This window comes from Aspergillus bombycis (genome assembly GCF_001792695.1).
Source record: "Aspergillus bombycis strain NRRL26010 chromosome Unknown contig00002, whole genome shotgun sequence".
Classification (NCBI taxonomy): domain Eukaryota; kingdom Fungi; phylum Ascomycota; class Eurotiomycetes; order Eurotiales; family Aspergillaceae; genus Aspergillus; species Aspergillus bombycis.
In genome coordinates, this window is record NW_019170004.1 from 778,701 (window position 1) to 796,723 (window position 18,023).

Genomic DNA, 18,023 nt, shown 5'->3' on the forward strand with positions numbered 1-18,023 from the left:
AACAACAGTTACATATCAACCATTTCACACTCCTCAACCGGCTTCAGTCCAAAGGTCTTCAGACCGCCATGCCAACTCCTCCCAAGAGCCATCTTCGCAAACTCTCTCATGTCACTTTCATAACTACCAATCACACTCCCGTCAATGTTCTCGATGCCACCAGCATCAACAATTTTCCTAGCCAGATCCGCCGAATCCCTGAGGGCTGTGACAAGGCCCAAAGCTCCTGTCGGCGGCATTACGTGAATCGCATCACCAAGCAGCGTCACTCGCGGTGAAACCTCCCAGACGGGGAGATCTAACGGGGCGGATGAGAGTCTTAACGTCGATGCTTGTCCCCTACCCTGCATCTCAAAAACGGCCCGCAGCCCAGGGCTCCAGCTTTCCGTTATACGGATCGCCAGATCCGCTGCTTCGTCATTGCTAAGAGATACCAGTTTCTCATCCGGGATGTTTAACCTTGAAGAATGCGCCCCAAGAACCCAGTAAACATACGGGTTTGGAAGCTCAGGCTCAGAGATAATATCCGCGTTCGGGAACCACGTGGATTCAAAAAGCAGATACACATGTCCCTCTGGAACAGAGTCATCAATAGCTATATTCATTCCTCGTTGATATTGCTCTGGAAACCGCTCCAGAAACTCTGGCGTTATGGGTGTCTTTCCATACAAGGCACGCATGCCTGTATCGATGACCTTGGCCCCCGGGATAAGCTGCTTGCGAACACGAGATCGCACACCATCTGCACCGACCAGAATAGCACCATCCTTGACACTCCCATCCGCAAAATGCGCACAAACCTTGTCATCGTGCAGCGTGTAGTGATCGAGCGCCTTCCCAAAGAACACGTCGTCTTTCAGCCCCGTAAGAAGTACTTTTCGGAATGTAGTCCGGTCAACTGTATACGGTTTGGGACCTTTGATGGGAGGTGGCCCTATACGGCGTGCGGCATCCACGGGCGACCCGTCCGGTTTGACCTGGACCCCAAATGCGAGACCCGCAGCACATGTCTGTTCAAAAAGCCTGTATATTTCTGGTGTCAAGGCGTATTGAAGGGCATAGATCCCATCCTCGCTGATGCGCAGTCGGTACCCTTGCGGGCGATAGTCGATCTCTGCGTCTTTTTCGAAGAGCTTGAACGGGATGTTATGTTTTTTGAGGGCTTGTGCTAAACAGAGACCTCCTAGGCCGCCACCAATGATCAGAATTGGCCGAGACATCCTGTTCTGTCTGGGATTTGATCCTATATCTGATGGGGTGGTACGTAAAGCGCTTTGAGGATGTATATAAGAGCGCGTTTACTACATGTTTGAACCGCAGAGGCTCAACCTGCCTTTATGTCCTGTGAGCTTTTGGACTTTACGAAAGCTCCCGCGTGACAAACAATATCGGGCCGGTCTGACAGACTCCGATCGAGATACTCTTACCCAACGGCCAATGACCGAAACAGTTGCGTTGTTGGGTCGGAGGATTCTGCCCGATTGCCCGACATAGCTCGCAGCGGCTGTTCATCGACATACTGGAAACGGCGTAAAATGGAACCTGCCTGCTCGCCCCACTTACTCACTAGCGCTAAGAGCGCATTCCCTGATTCGTGGAATCCCGTCGTCATACCAGTCGAACATTCCATTGATTGGCCCCGTCCGTACTGCGCAGCACATGGAAGAAACTCGGTATATCGGGACGCTGTCGATCTCTATGCTCTTCCGAATGTTCTGATAGTTATAGCACACCTCAAGGAGCATAGTACATGAATCTTGACACACCCCCACTGGTTGCTCTACTGGTTAGTCGAGTCTAGCTATACCCGACACAAAACTCTCCCCCAAAACTAACTGCGAATAGTATTACAGAAAATCATGGCTGTGCTCTGCGCCCGACGCGGTTAAAAGCCGCTAAGCCCGTATTATCCACAAACCAGATATGGTTGCATCTGCCGCGACTCACTCAAGGGATCATTGCTGGAAGTCGGGAGACTCCTTAAGGGCACTCAGATCCTCGTGACACAATACCTATCACGTGGTGAGGATGACAATGGATAAATTGCCAGCCTTACGTCTTGCATGCGTGTCATAAATCTCTTGATCAAACTCTTGCTCAAAAACGAAATAGGAAAATCGGGAAACAGACTGTTGACATCTCACAGTCAAAATGTCCAAATCACAATACCGAGATGGCGAGGATGACATCCCCTCATACGAAGAAAGCATCCGAGCATCCACCGCACAGGGACCGCCCTACAGCATGAGACCTGACATGGCAGCACCACTCCATCGCCATCTGGATGCGAGTCGAGTCCAGCGCGTTCATTCTCTCCTCGAGCAGTATGTCGATCCACTTCTTGCTGAGCAAGCGTCGTCAGGGCTGTACAAAACCACGTTCATTTTCATTCCCTCCAATATCACGTCTCTACAACCCAGAGAAAAGACTAGCTACTCCATGCCTAAAGCGCCAGAGCCGGTCGGATTTCCTACCTCCACGGTGGTCAAGCTTGTTCAGCTGGAGGGCGAGGCACATACGATGGAGTTCTGGAGGCAGCCGGCTGTGTTGCGGGAATTGGAGTCCTCGCTTCGAGCTAGGCTTGCGGCGGGGGGTCATCATGTTGAGGGGCAGGAAGAGATTCCCACGTCTGCTAAAGAGACTCAATCGCTAAAGTCGAAAGAAGACACCAAGCCTAAACAGAAGAAGTCGCTCTGGGGTAGACTCACGGGAACCTCTGAGGCTGTCATTGTGGACCGGAAGCTGGGCTGGCGTGCTGCCGACGACGGAGAGACGACCGGTCGCAAATTATCCAGGGACCAGGTCAGAGTTATCGTCGAGTGGAAAGAGGTTTGTCTGCGTGTGGAGAATGATCTGGGTCTATACGATAATTGCAACGCACCGGGGATTTGTCTCTCTGTGGAGGTTGGGGAGTAGGTCTGCACCTGCGGGAGCTATTATATACCCTGGAAACGGTATACGGAAAATGTCAAGATAGTTGCACTCATTTTCCTTTAGTCTCAATGTATATATGAACTTCTAATACGGCTTGAGGCCACTTCATAGGTCCGGCCACTGCTTTGCACGTGTATTGGAAACACAACTTGGTTCATTTCTGAAGTTATAAGCGACAGTCTAGATTATTTCATTTACCTCATATATCCACCTATGAGTGAGTTACAATATATCCATATAATATAGCTAACTCGTCTGACGATTAATCTAAGACTGAAACGGACAAAGTCTCTCGGTAACATCATGCTCTGCGCTGGACTTCGCCAATAGACGGCGAACGGCAGATTCAGTCGCTTTAGCATCCCACAGCCCGTCTCGGCTTGGTAGATTAGGGTGTTGCAGGAGGAACAGCGCAGTCTTCAATGTGTCCTGACGAGTCGTCCTGAGACAGGCGTGTAGTAGACCCCCAACAAGCTGCGTTGATAATGTAAAGGGCCGATTTCTGCAAGCAGTATATTGTGGCGACGCATCAAGAAGAATCGACATCTCTGAGAGGGCAGTATCAATCCAGTCGTCGGGGGTTTTTTGGTACCGAGAGGTTTTTAGAGGCGATACAGGATGGATGATGCTGGGCAACTGCCCAGAACACGGCCAAGGGAAACGTTGGAGGATTACTGCGTAGTACATTCGTGCTTGGACACGCAGCAGCAATATACGCTTACCAACTTTTTCTTCACCGTCCTTGTGTAGCTTATCTGCCGCAGTCAGGTACCGTTGAAGCTGTCTTTCTAGAACCCCTCTCTCGTGCAGTACCTGTGGAGGTATTTCCGCTAACGGTTTATGCTTGACTTCGGCATTAATTGCGAGGTGTCTGGCTATCCAATTTTGAAGCTTTAGAAGCACAGCCTCGCCCTCAGCAATATCGATAAAAGTCTCGGGAACAACGTCCTGCGTGCCGCATGTTTCGCTCGGGGATGTCAAGACGAGTCTAGGAAGCCCCCGTTGTTGATCGTAGACACTGGCTTGAACATCCAGGCATGAGAGCAAAGCTGCCAGATGGGGAATGATATCATCGGGTTTGGACAACGATGAAGAGTCCTTTTGACATCGCTGCAAGAGCGTCAGGCTAAGGTCGAGGTGCTTGATTGCTTGTTGGGTATTTCCAATGAGAGCCTCAAAGGAATAAAACAAAACACTACAGGTAAGCGCGACTTCTGGCAAAGCACTAGGAGAGGCAAGATAGGTCGTCAACTGTCGATGGCACTTGGTGATGCGCTGCAAAGTCCTCAGAGGTGGAGGTTTATCATTGTTGTAGCAAGATAATTCCCCAGATAGGTAATCTTGGTAAAGAGAACTGAAGGTCACCAATGCATTACGAATGACGGGCTCATGGTGGCTTCTTTGCAGGATTAAAGTGGTCCACAGGGTCGGATCGGTATAACTTGATAAGCTCTCGGCAGCCTGACAACAGTAATAGTGTAGCAGCTGCCTATCGGCCTGGCTACCAGGAACTTTGAATGGAATGCAATATGAGTTAATTGATGCTGGCCTCCCAGCCCGCTTCTGCACCAGTGCTGAGTTGTCGTACGGATATCCGTCGCAGTGGCGGCCAGTGCTAGTGCATCGGAGGCAATTGGGCTTTTGCTCGTCACATTTTACCCGGCGAATCCTTCACAATCCATGAGTCAAGTTAGGCATCTCTAGATCTCACACAGTGGGGAATGTATCGGCCGTTCCTTACTTGCACGTAAGACAGCCAGTCTTGACTTTCGGCGCGCTACGCCGAGGTCTCCTTGTCAATTCGGACACTGAGCCCATTTCACTTGTTTGCTTCTTTCTCATATACGCTATTTATCACAAAATACTGGAGACGACTTTCCAGAGTGTCATCATCTTTCGGAACCAGACGTCGAGGCTAAAAATAAAACCCCCGCTTTACCTTTCCGAGCCACGTGCATCGCCCACAGCCCTATCTGAAATTAGTAGACAAATGCTGTCCTGCGTATATCGTCACACTTCATTCTCCGTCCAGGGAAATCAAAGCTGCAATGGCGGGTTTTAGGTATCACAAATTATCATCAGCCGTGTAGATATCTCGTGGGCGGATGTAACTAAATTATAAGGGGCAGGGAATACACCAGCAAAGAATATATCTCAAACATGGCTTGTCCGTTATCGTTCCTACCCATTCGGACCTACTAATTACCGGAAGGGGAGCAGGAAGAAGAGCCGGAGATGACTTTTAGCCCGGGGTGTTACATCGTGGAACTTTGAATCACTACAAGGTGGACCCTTACTCATAGAGACAGGCTACGTTCTACTTCAAACCTACTGCTCTGTCCAACGCAGTCTGTAAGGCAACGTGGCAGATCCACAGCGTGGATCTTCTGGAACATAACGGACCAATTGATTTAAGCATCCTTTGAACAACAAACGTCTTGGCAACTAAATATCGCCACCGCAAAATAAGGGTATCGAGGGTAGTATGAAGATCGGTCGTCATAGACATCCACCATTAGGAATAAATTAACAACAATCCGCACAGCAGAAACAGCCCGTTGGGAAACTTGGTTCATACGCCGTTAGTTGAAAGGAGGAAGAAAGAAGCGAAAGGGTAATCAGAAGTAGAAGTGATTTTACTAACCATGAGGAACCATGTTTAACATCATCTTCCCCCTTCTTGTTGACGAGCTCGGTTTCTATAGCTCTGATCGCATTTCCATATCTTCCATCGCATTGATCCTCTAGGATATTCTTCGCCTGGCGAAGTTCTGACTCTTTCATCCAAGTCAACAGAAACTGCCCCAGGCGTGGCCTTTGAATGTCAATGGCATCTTCCATTGGTCCTGCGATTCTTTAGTACGCGTTGACGATCGCAGGTATTCAAATAGCTATAAATAGAAGAGACAACGAAGGGAAGATGGGAGCGAAGAATCTAACGTACTGTTTACTGTTCTCATTTGCCGAAAGGATTTCCAGATCTTCATCTGTTCTTCCTCGCGGGTATGCAGAAAGGCTTGGAATTTGAAAACCTTCTTTCCGACGCGCAAATTCTGCCACCAGAAATACTCATCGCACGAGAGATACTGCTCCAATGCATCACCTAATGTGTACTTGGCAAGGCCATCGTCGGGGTAGCCGAAGCGATACGGTCCGAGACTGCGATCCATCTTCCCACCAGCCCGTGCGGAGTCAATACAGGAGCACGCAAGACGGAAAAGGGTAGAATCGACCACATACACTGAAATCCTTTACTGTCTTACAGGAGTCGGGCGTGGGGTGTGGATCATAATATATGACGTCGTTTCAACAAGCTCGTTGAGAATCTCCTTAGTGTAAGATCCCCTGAGAAAATATGGGACAGAAGGGGCTGGTCAAGGCTCTCTAGAGTCGGCCGGAGTGCCAAGATGCAGTACCTGACTAAGGAAGGTCTACCGTACTCGTTTAGCCTCTTCGACACTGCTATTGTGATTGATTTCCCCCTGCTTTTGTTCCGTCTTTACGCGGCACAGTCCCACTGATAGTCCCCACACATACTGGACACAGTTTAGATCGCCGCTGAACCCTAGAGCTTAGTTCTTCTAGCTTCTGGGCCCCCTCTTTTGTGCCCTGTTCTTTCTTTTTTTTAGCAATTTCACCCAGAGATCCTGCTGGACACAGCCCCGTCAAGACACCAATCATAACCGTATCCCAATGGTTAACCATGCGATACACTGCCCCCGTTTCACTTGGCCGGTCTCCCTTAAATAATTTTGTTGACTGATTTTAAATCTGATGTTAATTGTAATCATCTAAAGTCAAAGCTTTTCGCCGTGTCCCACTCGTTTCATGTTACAAATGGGGTCTGCCATTACCACAAATGGTTGGATATCAAAACAGAAACAGAACTTGCTCCAGTATCAGGCCGATGCCCACTCTGGTTGCAGTCACCATAGATGCACCAGTTAAGGGTAATATCGTATCATCATACAGGGCACGACAGAGACACTGTGTACGATCGTATAGCCATAGCCAAATAAAGTAAGAGTAAGACGCTGGCTCTCAGGAGACCGCAAATCCTGGCGGAGAGAACCTGTTCATCGGAATGGCTGGTGGACGATCGTAGTCCCACCTTGAGCCCTAGCATACGTCAACCTAAATCTCTTTAATGTGAGCTGAGGTAACTCGCCCCAGGGTCCAGGCGTACTCCACGAAACTGACATCCGAAAGATCTCATCGCTCGTGCAGTCGACACAAATGACCGGTTCTTCCCCAGGAAAATATTCCCCTCCGTGCTTTGCTTTCTTCCGAGTTCTTTCTTATCCTTTTTTTTTTTTTTGTAGTTCGAAGCAGCAATGCTCCTAATATCAATACTATCGATAGTCACCTTTCTTTGCTCCGCGCCCGTTTCTGCCTCGCGAGTAATCAAATCCAACTCTCTTGACCTATGTACCGACAACAAGAACTTCACAGCTACATTTTTCAATGTAACCTTCACGCCTGACACCCGTCTCCTGTCTGTGGGCTTCAACGGCACGGTAGCTATCTCCGGAAATGTGGTGGCAGACCTTTCGTTGACGGCCTACGGCAAAGAGGTCATCACGAAGACACTGGACCCGTGCAAAATGAAGGAACAGCGCCTGTGTCCCATGAACATTGGCAAGCTAGAGATTCCGGCGATTCAGACGACTCTGCCACAGTCCGTCATCAACGATGTTCCGAGTAAGATGCACCCGCCCGCGTCACTGGTGCAACGCAGACTGACAAATGGATCCCGCTAGACGTTGCATATACCGTGCCTGATCTCGATGCATCTGTTCGCGTCTATATTAATTCCACAGATACGGGGGCCCCGATTGCCTGCATGGAAGCCAGCCTCTCAAATAGTAAATCTGTTCACCAACAAGCAGTGGGGTGGGTCATAGCATTGGTCATCGGTCTGGGTCTGGTGTCGTCTGGGATTGCATCGATGCTAGGATATTCACAGGCCGCATTGCATGTTGCAGCTAAATCCCTTACACTGTTTGGCTTCGCGCAGTCTCAAGCCATCCTCGGCATGACCAGTGTCCACATGCCCCCGATCGTGGAGTCCTGGACGCAGAATTTCCAGTGGAGCATGGGCATTATGCATCTAGGGTTCATTCAGAAGATTGCCAACTGGTATCTCCGGGCCACAGGTGGTTCTTCGTCGACCTTGCTGTCTGACCTTGAAAATACGTCGGTCAATGTACTCAGGCGGAAGCGATCGTTGGATTTCGGCGCAGGAGCACTGATGAAGAGAGAGTCGGGGGAAGGCGCAGCGCCCGAGGGATCTAAGACTATCTACGGCATCGTGCGTGTTGGCTTCAAGGCCAGCATTGAGCGGACTGATATTTTCATGACGGGGTTTATCTTCATCATGGTCTTTATTGGATTCACAATGCTGATCGTAGGATTGGTCCGGCTTGTCTCTGGTCTTCTTGCAAAATCCGGGAAAACGGACAGTGCAAAGATGGACAGCAACACATGGACAGTCACAATGAAGGGCGTTCTGCTCCGTCTGATCCTCATGTGTTATCCTGCTGTGTGCATTCTCTGTCTCTGGGAGTTTGCCAGTCATGATTCCCCCGCCGAGGTAATCCTCGCCGTTGTCATGCTTCTGTCGACGACTGCTATACTAGTCATGGCAGCTGTACGCATAATACGCAAGGCAAGACGCTCGGTTGAGATATACAAGAGCCCAGCCTTTATGCTACAGAACGACACTATGTTCCTGAATAAATGGGGCTTCCTATACGCACACCACCGCTCCCCGGCATACTATTTCATCACCCTCATGGTAGTGTACATCTTCGTCAAGGGCGTCTTCGTTGCGTTATGCCAGCCTTCGTCATCCGTTCAGATCGCAGCGCTGTTTGTTATTGAAGTCCTCATGCTAGTCGCAGTCTGCGTTATTCGGCCATGGATGGACAAAAAGACCAATATCATGAATATCAGCGTCACATCCATCAACTTCCTCAACACCCTCCTACTTCTGATCTTCAACTTCCGCGAGCGCGATATGGCAACGAGTATCCTGGGAGTTATCCTATTCGTCTACAATGCCATCCTTACCCTTATCCTCATCATCGTCCTCTTGATCGCTTCGATCATAGCCCTCGTGTCCAAAAACCCCGACAACAAGTACCAGGTGATGAAAGACGACGGTTCCTCCATCATGTCCCGCACACACATGACAGAATTAGACGCTTTAGGTGCCGCAGCGCGAGGCTCCCCCGACCAAAACCTGAAGCAGAACCCCTTTTCTCACAACGAAGTCCCTCCAAACCACGCCGATGGCCTCCAGCCCTCAGACCGGACATCCCCAAACCATATGACCGGCGCAACCCATTCGCCATCTTCTCCACTTGACCCGTCCGTTCCTCTCTTCCCATCCAGTGACACCCGGAGCGTATCGCCCTACGAGTCTGGCGATCATACCCTTAGCCCATCCGAATACAGCCAGCCAGGTGTCTCGCCGGTCAATCGGGGATACAATGTTTCGCCCATTCGTACACCATCTCCACACGCGTACAGGACAGCCAACAATGCTAGTCCATGGCAACGGGGAGCCGGGTACGAGCATTAGGGCCCTAATACGTGGCATTGGAAGTCATTCTAATTCCCCTCACACACAGCGTGTGCTCTTTGTTGTGAAGCACACGTACCTCGGAAATGAACTACAATAATTGGTATATGTAAGCGATGTGCACGATTGCCACTTGTACAAAGTTTGTTTCTTCGCACTTGATTCTATCGACCCCTAGAGGTACATATATAAGCATACCAGTATACGACTGGCTAGACATGGGTACTTGGAGATATTGATATGGGTTTTAATCATGGACATGTGGGCTGGCGTTATGGTGTACATAGGAGGTATTATAGAGTTCCAACATGGATTGCTACTTAAGCCCGTGTTCAAGAAGAAGAGTACCGTAGAGATGTCTCTCTGCCACCGCCGATCAGCTAGGCAACGTTGATCCCGAGATTGCCGTGTCGCCTAATTACGGATAAACACAGGCAAAAAGGCAAGAATCTAGATCCCAACCGGCCGCCAAGCGGGAGAGCGAAGGAATCCACTGGTGCGCATAGTACAGGTCGATATAGGCAACAACGGGGCCATGGCTCAGGTAGCAATATCCAGGGGGCTGGGCACAATTAACGGGGATCCTGACAATTAGTCTAACGATGAGACGGTGGCCTAAGCGGGTGAGATTGCCGCCTGTATCTACACGCATTGAGATAACTGTCAGTTGTAGATTGCTATGGTGATATATCTTTTCATCAATCGGCCGGGTGGCGCAATGGTAGCGCGTTGGTTTCCGGTACCAAAGGTTTGCGGGTTCGAGTCCCGTCTCGGTCGAATTAATCTTTTTGTTTGTCTCTTTTTTTGCTCCATTTTTCCCATCGGAGACATTGCGCTGGTTTCCCTTCTTTTTTTGACCCTGTTTTTGTTTCCTTAGCTTCTGTCATGCCATCCAGCTGGTTAGTTTAGCTGCTTCATGTCATGTCGCGTTCCGACAGGTTATGCACTACCGTGTATATAAAGCGCAACATCGCTGAAGTCAGTGTTAACAAGCAATACCCCGCCTCGCTATTCCACCATTTTCGCGCTTCTCTTCCTTCTCTCCAGCTTCCCTTTATATCTCACACGTATTTCCTGTTGTCTAGCCTCTCCACACTGCCGCTTGTCTTCAGTCTGCGCTTTTCTAGATATGGGTGACACAGAAGAGACCCAGACCACTAAGCCACAAGTAAATATTCTTTGCTCAGCTCCAGGCTTTAAAGTACCTTATCCCACGACGTCAATGAAAGGTCACATCCAGTAATACCATCTTTAACTGGGGTGGCGTTAAAATAGCGAAGATATCTCCTAATATCGCCGTGAATTTGGATCTCATGTTACACTCAGCGAAGCCAAAACTTGATGTTTGTCGAGCAAAACACAGATATCCCAGTACCAAAAGTCTTTACCTACTATTCCTATAGCCCAATAAATCGAGATATACAAGACTACGGCAATTTATTCGATATTTATATATTTATGAGCCATGTCGAAGGCCAGACTCTAGATAAGGTGTGGGAGACTTACGACGATATAGCAAAAGGTCATATTACCAGTCAATTGAAAGAGTATTTCTACTAACTACGTCAAGTCCGCCATGAAAATTATATCGGCTCAGCTGAGCTTGGTCCTGTTACTGATCCAATCCTAGAGACCTATTCTAATAAAGGTTCGTGGTATCTAATGTAAGACCTTTAATCGGGGTACTAATATATATCAGGTCCGTTCTATTCTGAGGAATCCTTTAATAACGCAATTATCGACGCATATCAGTTAAAAGCACCAAAACGCTATATCAAGAGTTTCCTCGTTGGTATGCTTTCGCAGAAAAAATATCAAATCGTATTTACCCACGGAGACTTGCGTCCTCAGAATATAATAGTCGACCAAGGAGATTTCAGCGGGATTGTAGACTGGGAGTATAGCGGCTGGTATCCGGAATACTGAGAATTTTCGAAAGCCCTCTATGCTTGGGAGTGGCAAAATGATTGGACCAATTATCTGATACAGGCTCTTAAGCCTTATTATTCTGAGTATGCAGTTCATTCTTTCTTGACGGAAGTATTATGGTGATAGTAGTTACATCACAGCTAGAGTCTTGAGGGTTTCGAATCGGAACGGGGTAGTTCATGCAAGTACTATTCAATCACACTCAGTCAACATCAAGCTCCAATCAGCTAATAATATTCTAACCGTGGGCAATCGCAGCTACATGTAAGGTTGGCTGAAGTTTAACTATTCTGGTTGGTGACAATGTATGTACCGAGCAAAGGAGCGCGATGCCCCGATAGGCTCAGACGAAGCGCCAACGTCTGTCGATATTTAAGCGAGGATGTCATTCTAGCCAATCACTCCAGTAGTAATAATTTCTGGTGCTCCAGTTGCGTTGCGATTTGGGGCACAGCCAGGAAAGTCCCTGTTCTCGGGTGCCGGTATTGTTCTAAACAGTCGTCGAACTATCGACACCGAATAAAGGACTGTTAAATAAAGCTCAGAATGCTATATGATGGCTTACTGGGCAGGCTGTGAGTACCCTCCCCAAAGCGTTGGTGTTCAAAATATGAAATCTACGATGTTGTAGCAAAACAGGTACGTATAGGAACGTATATATTTATGGACACATGGTGGTTCCAACCCTACTTCAGCTGATCAGCGATACTCAACCACCACACTTTCTGACCAACAACAAGAGCCAACGTTCTCAGCACTACATAGAAATACGTGAAGAACGATAAATAAAACAAATGAAAGCTCGGAGAAGGAATCCCAACAAGGTCATCTGAGGGTGGGGTCAATCGGTCATCGAGTGATATCTTCATCTCGGCAATACCCCACTAATCCTGTCAAAGCAGCTCCTTCGAGATGAAAAATAATATCGAATATTAAGAGTCACCGATATCGGACGTGCTGTCTAAGACAGACTGTTTCGAACCAAAAATATCTTCCATTACTATATACGAAGCACTAGGGATCAAATACACAATACACCTAGGCATCGCAGACCCATTTGTCTGCACGCTGAGGCAACCATCCACTAGTTCTAGGCAGAGACGTCTGGCGACGAAGATCTCCGACAGGGATCCCCATGCCAAGCATGAAATTTTCATCCATGCGACACTGGTCCTCGTAGAAGGTCCACTGGACACATCCCTCCCAAGCCACGCAGGCAGCCTCACAGGCATCCACCGACTTCCAGGCACCGTGCCAGATTTGCTTCGACACTCCCTCCGGAGGCTGCGCGTCGGCGACATTGTCCGATCGAAGCTCATAGCGGGAGGACTGGTTGTCCCACCATTCTACCCGACGACGCATGTACGGCTCGACCATGGCCTTGAAGAAGTCGCGGAACCTTATTTGGCCCTTCTTTTCGAAATCCCAGCTCTGCTCGAAATTGTAGAGCCGTGCTACATCCTTACTGTGCGTATGATGCCAGCTGTAGAGAGGATAGCACCAGCTCGCGCGCCGGAACCAACCGCCCCAGTGCGGCTCTGGGTTGAAACCCCAGGAATACTCCGACTTGCCATGGATCTGGCCGAAATTAATGCCATAATCCTGCATGACATGGCCAAGAACGTGGTCACCGCAGCCGTGGGCCTCTGTAAAATCGGCGTACTTTGCGACCATGTCCTCTTCCAGGCCGAAGCTCTGCTCCCACGCACCCCGTGAGAGCACGAAACCCGCACCGCCGTGGGCGAAATAATCACCATGTTTCCAGGCAAGACCGCCGAAGTACCACGGCTCCTGCCACGAGAACTTCTCCAGGTGGAGAAGCAAGTTGGGCAGGAAAATGTATCCATCGTCTTCGATGTAGATGTACCACTTCGCGTCCGGCTTTGCGCGGCCCGCGTGTTGGATGAGGGGGAGGAACTTGTATTTGTCGAGTTTCCAGCCACCCGCGGGGCCATTCCCGTCGCCCTCTACGTTCGCCATTTCTGCGTAGACCTGTCGCGCTTCATAGTCGGGCTGCTGACGGTATGGTTCGTAGTTGTCCGTTTGCAGTACCGTCGCGGTTGAGTTTTCCAGGACGTCGATGACTTGCCATGAGCCGATGGTCTCGGGGTAGTCGGAGTAGATGATGACGTTGTCCGCAGGGATACGGCTGGGCTCGAAGCTGGTGGACAGATGGATCGGGAGCCGTCTCCATAGCACGGAGGCCCCGGTTTTGAAGAGGAGCACGACATCATCTGGGCTCAACTGGCCATATTGTTTTGGTTGTTGCTTTGGCTGTTGCTTGGGTTTCGGCTTCTCCTGGTGACGGGTGCTCGGTTCCTGCTCGTCGGACGAAGGAATAAGAGGGGCAACAGGGACAGCGGAGGGAGAAGGCTGGGCAGAGGGCAGTGGCTGTTGCTTTGACTCCTCTCTGAGCGGCGATTGCCGGGAAGACAGATCCTGTGGGAGATCAGGAAGACCGCTAATAATCGCTGGGTCGTTATGTTCCAAGTCCAGATGATAGAAGAACAGGAACAGGACAAAGATCATAATCCCCAAAGGGACTATGCGGTTCTCTCTATGAAATAAAACTCGCGCCATGGTGTGTATACCAGACTTATTCAGCCAGCATGGCCGGGGATGAAGAAAAGCGTCTCACGGACTTTTCAAACAAAAAGTTCCACGAGACTCATGCTGAGCAACAATCATATTATTAGAATAGCTAGCAATGGCCATGTTCCAATCCGAGTGAGGCTGAAAGTCTCAACCGGACGAGGATCGCGCATAGACCCCCCTTTTTTTTCCCTGTGTCTCGAATTTTATGGTCATTTTTTAATCAGAACAGTGGAGCCGAGTGGCAGTGGAGCATTCAGGAGATGAGCAATTTCCCGATTCTATGGGAGTTAGCGGATGATTAACTTTTCCGCTCGGATCCAACTCTCTGAACGCCTTTTTTACCACCCAATAACGAGTCTGAAAGTGAGTCAACTGTGCAGTAGTTCAACGCCGTCGGGCATACCATTGAGACACAATGTAACAGTTTTCGACAGGTGGGTTCGCTTAAGGAACGACAACCATGGCCATTGGCTGGAAAGACACTGTCAACCAACATCCTCAGTTGAGTCCTTTTCCTACTTAGGGCAGAGCGGATCCCCGGCAGCCCCAGCAGAGCCTCGTTTTTGAAGGCAAAATCGGCCAAATATGGTGTGTCACACTGGGATATACGATGTGATTCCTCTTCAGGAGATTGGATCTAAACTCCTCTCGGGCTTTGCCGGCAATTATTTTCCATTAGCGTCGTATTTTTTTTTCTTCTTGCTTTCCTGCCTGTGCCTCCTGACCCTGAATTGGGGCTGAAAATGCGGTGTTAATTTAAGACAGGCGAGGTTTCGTTCCGGGCTATTATTAGTTATGAATAGAAGGCCATGGCCACTTGTATCCGGTGTCTCTGGCATTGAAAAATCCTGCCAGTCACCACGAAGAGTTCCTTAAGCAACATCACTTCGCAGTGATGGAGTGGACGACAGAGAAACTCGCCGCGAGGCTGCCAGTCTTCCAACAGCGAGGCCCTGATGTGCCCGCTTGGCGTCAATTCCTGAACTTTCTGGGTTGTTTGTTGATCCTCCCCGTGTATTACTTCATCACCGGCTACAGTCGTCACCCCTTGACGCTCGACATTTTGATTAGCATCTTCGTGGCTGAATTCAACCGATATGCCAACGAGGGGCGGCGACGCCGGCTATATGGCCTCGATGCACCGCCAAAGGCTAAGGAAGACCCCGAAAAGGCTCCCATGTCTCCCAGCCTCCATACAGGCCCCGACTGTTTGGCGGTGGTGGTAGGCTACCGCGAAGATCCGGAACTCTTCCGTCGCGCCTTGGATAGCTACAAGCGTGCTGATGGTTGCCGTTTTATCCTGGTTGGAGTGGACGGTGACGAGAAGCCCGACATGGATATGGTCCGCGTCTTTCAGGAAGCTTATCCTGAAGACTCAGCTATCGTGCATATCGACGAACCGTTTGGCGAGGTCGCCATGCGCACGTACAAAAAAATCTCTGAAGCTTGTTACGAGACTCCTGAGCGTTGCCAGGAGATGACCATTGCCCACTGCTGCCAGTTGGCTCGGGAGATTCTGGCCGAACATGATCTTGGCCTGGGCGAATTAGGAGGTGTGACCAGGTTGTGCTTGTACCAGCCGCATATGCACAAGAAAGCAATCATGTTCACCTCGTTTATCTTCTCTATCGTAATTTCAGACATTCTCGGTATTGAGTACATGTGGTCTTCCGATTCCGATACCATCGTCTATCCGGATTCCGTGCGCCGCACCGTTGAGACGATCGCTGGAGATCCAACAGCCGGCGGAGGCAGCTCCGGACTGGTGGTGCACAATGAGAATGATACGATGACAACGAAACTCGGAAGCGCGGTCTACTGGTGCGAGCTCTACATGACGAGATCGACCTCGGCATCTTCGGGCACGAGCGACTGCCAAAGTGGTCCCAGTACCGCGTTCCGGGTGTCTGCGTTGCCCTCCATCCTATACCCCTGGTACACACAGACAGTCTTCGGTCGTCGAATGGTCAGTTCAATCCTCAGATCCGTATCTTGCACCAACTAACAAACCCCACAGATTGTCAATGAAGACCGCCATCTCACAACAAACCTCCTCTTGCGCGGCTGGACGGTCACCTACGTCTCGGACACATTAACAGCAACAGATACTCCCACAACATTCAGCCGATGGCTTCTCCAACAAGTCCGTTGGGGTCGAGCAACACACATCGAAACTTTCCAACAGCCAAAAGTCTATCTCCTTAACCACCCTATCTTCTTCTGGGCCGCGATGAAAAAAGAAGTCGGCCCGCTCCTGGTCTTCCTCTGTGTGCTCTACTACGTCATAACCGGCCAACGGTTTGCCTACTTCTCTTCTAGCGACGCTTTCCTCCGTGTAGCCTACACAATCGGCTACAACTGGCTGCGTAACCCAGACCGCGGGCCACGCAATGCCTGGATCTGGATTGCCCCCGCGCTAGTCTTCTACAACATCCCCCTCCCCAGCATCCATCTCTGGAGTATGTTGACCGTGTTCGAGAGAGGATGGGGTACCTCGATGCGGTCGAACGCCGAGATGTCGAAGCGCGAGCAGTTCTGGAAACGCGCATATGACCTGGGTTTCTTCGTGGTCTGGATGGGCATCGTTGGGGGCACCGCTGCCCGGATCATATCTGGCTATGCGGGCTGGGATGCAGCTGGTACGGCGAAGGCCCTCTTCTTGGGCGTTTTCGTCCCGTCCGCTGTGTCGTTCTATGGACTGCTGGTCCGTGGATGATTTTCTCTTCTTGGGATATATTTAAATTCAATAGTATTATAATTTAGACCAAACGACTGGTTGGAGTATGCTCTCCAGTCTGGACATATTCGTTTGATGTTCAATCCTCGATGTCTCACTGCGCTTGTCCCCACTATGGCTCTTGTAAAAAATGCCTCTTATCAACTCTACTATGATGCTACCATAAACCACACCGATATACATGAGGCACGGGGCTATCTCCGAGACAATTCCTTCTGCTCCAGCCAGCTCCACTTAAGTGCCATATAGAGTCTCGTCATGATCTCTCCAGCCACGGCCCACTCCAAGCCACGGTGGGCGATCTGCAATACCTCTATACATTCTATACTTATAGTCTGTATCATTGAGCAAGGAGAGGAGGTCTTGCCATGTCTGTAAATCGAAGAACTATTTGTACATGACACACAAACGATGGACAACCTTGCATGGATACCACACTTGAGAGAGATGGAACGCCAAGGAGTTTAATTTACTTAGGTGAGACATGTCTCTTTAATAGACTATAGACTGTCGATCGATCCACAGCTGAAGATAGGCACGAGCCGCCCCACTCGTCCGTCTAACGAGATGTTAACGGTAAGTGTGGCTTGCTATTTAACCTAAATCCTACCGTAGATTTCATGATCTACGCTATAGTGCACATCTTCGATGTTGCTCAATGACAGAAGATGGGGGATTCGTCATGAGATTGAGGGTAGACCTACCGAGCTGTGTATTGCTGTCCATTATGGGTATGTGAGCTCCCAGACAGGGGCAATCCCCACTGGGGTTTATTATTGGAAACTATCGCCATCCGTGGGGTCTTTGGAGATTGTTGCAAAATAGGGTGGCGGGACGATCACCACCCCTAGCTTTTGGACCATGCGAGACGGGTATGTATTGAGAGAGGAATTAGTTCCCCGGAGACTTACCCAAGGAGACATGCTATCTACCACCACTTATTCACCAGTATTGAATGGTCTGACGAGGAGATATACGTGAACGGCCTTCATATATTGGTCTACAGGCACAGGCAAGGAGCATCTGGAAACGAAATGGCTGGGTAGAAGTATCGAATGGAGGCGGGTATCAGAGTTGACTCATAATGAGGGGTGGTTTGATCTTGCGACGTCTCCATATGAGCTCACATACTTGCGGATTCACTGCATATCAGATTTAATGAGAGACTTAGGAAATTCTATACATAGGGCTCTCAGTGTCAGCACATAAACTTATGCATAGGAAGCAAAAGTAAGCAAATGC

At 49.6% G+C, this 18,023-nt stretch overlaps 6 protein-coding genes across 6 annotated transcripts; 3 read left to right on the plus strand and 3 right to left on the minus strand.

Moving 5' to 3' along the window:
* Positions 1-8: 8 nt before the first annotated feature.
* On the minus strand, positions 9-1,220 carry ABOM_000680 (FAD-dependent oxidoreductase; the record flags this gene model as incomplete). The annotated part of the gene is made up of 1 exon (XM_022527810.1): positions 9-1,220. The coding sequence occupies one exon, from the start codon at positions 1,218-1,220 to the stop codon at positions 9-11; it is 1,212 nt and encodes a 403-aa protein (XP_022394410.1).
* A 931-nt stretch (positions 1,221-2,151) lies between these two features.
* ABOM_000681 (uncharacterized protein) lies at positions 2,152-2,916 on the plus strand (the record flags this gene model as incomplete). The annotated part of the gene is made up of 1 exon (XM_022527811.1): positions 2,152-2,916. The coding sequence occupies one exon, from the start codon at positions 2,152-2,154 to the stop codon at positions 2,914-2,916; it is 765 nt and encodes a 254-aa protein (XP_022394409.1).
* Positions 2,917-5,460: 2,544 nt separating this feature from the next.
* ABOM_000682 (uncharacterized protein) lies at positions 5,461-6,104 on the minus strand (the record flags this gene model as incomplete). The annotated part of the gene is made up of 2 exons (XM_022527812.1): positions 5,461-5,780; positions 5,879-6,104. The coding sequence occupies 2 exons, from the start codon at positions 6,102-6,104 to the stop codon at positions 5,461-5,463; spliced, it is 546 nt and encodes a 181-aa protein (XP_022394412.1).
* Positions 6,105-7,268: 1,164 nt separating this feature from the next.
* Positions 7,269-9,520, plus strand: ABOM_000683 (transient receptor potential ion channel family protein; the record flags this gene model as incomplete). The annotated part of the gene is made up of 2 exons (XM_022527813.1): positions 7,269-7,635; positions 7,695-9,520. The coding sequence occupies 2 exons, from the start codon at positions 7,269-7,271 to the stop codon at positions 9,518-9,520; spliced, it is 2,193 nt and encodes a 730-aa protein (XP_022394411.1).
* Positions 9,521-12,487: 2,967 nt separating this feature from the next.
* Positions 12,488-14,029, minus strand: ABOM_000684 (uncharacterized protein; the record flags this gene model as incomplete). Its single annotated transcript, XM_022527814.1, has 1 exon — positions 12,488-14,029. The coding sequence occupies one exon, from the start codon at positions 14,027-14,029 to the stop codon at positions 12,488-12,490; it is 1,542 nt and encodes a 513-aa protein (XP_022394543.1).
* Positions 14,030-14,939: 910 nt separating this feature from the next.
* ABOM_000685 (glycosyltransferase family 2 protein) lies at positions 14,940-16,760 on the plus strand (the record flags this gene model as incomplete). The annotated part of the gene is made up of 2 exons (XM_022527815.1): positions 14,940-16,010; positions 16,062-16,760. 2 exons carry the CDS (start codon positions 14,940-14,942, stop codon positions 16,758-16,760), a joined length of 1,770 nt encoding a protein of 589 aa, XP_022394413.1.
* Between the last annotated feature and the right edge of the window lie 1,263 nt (positions 16,761-18,023).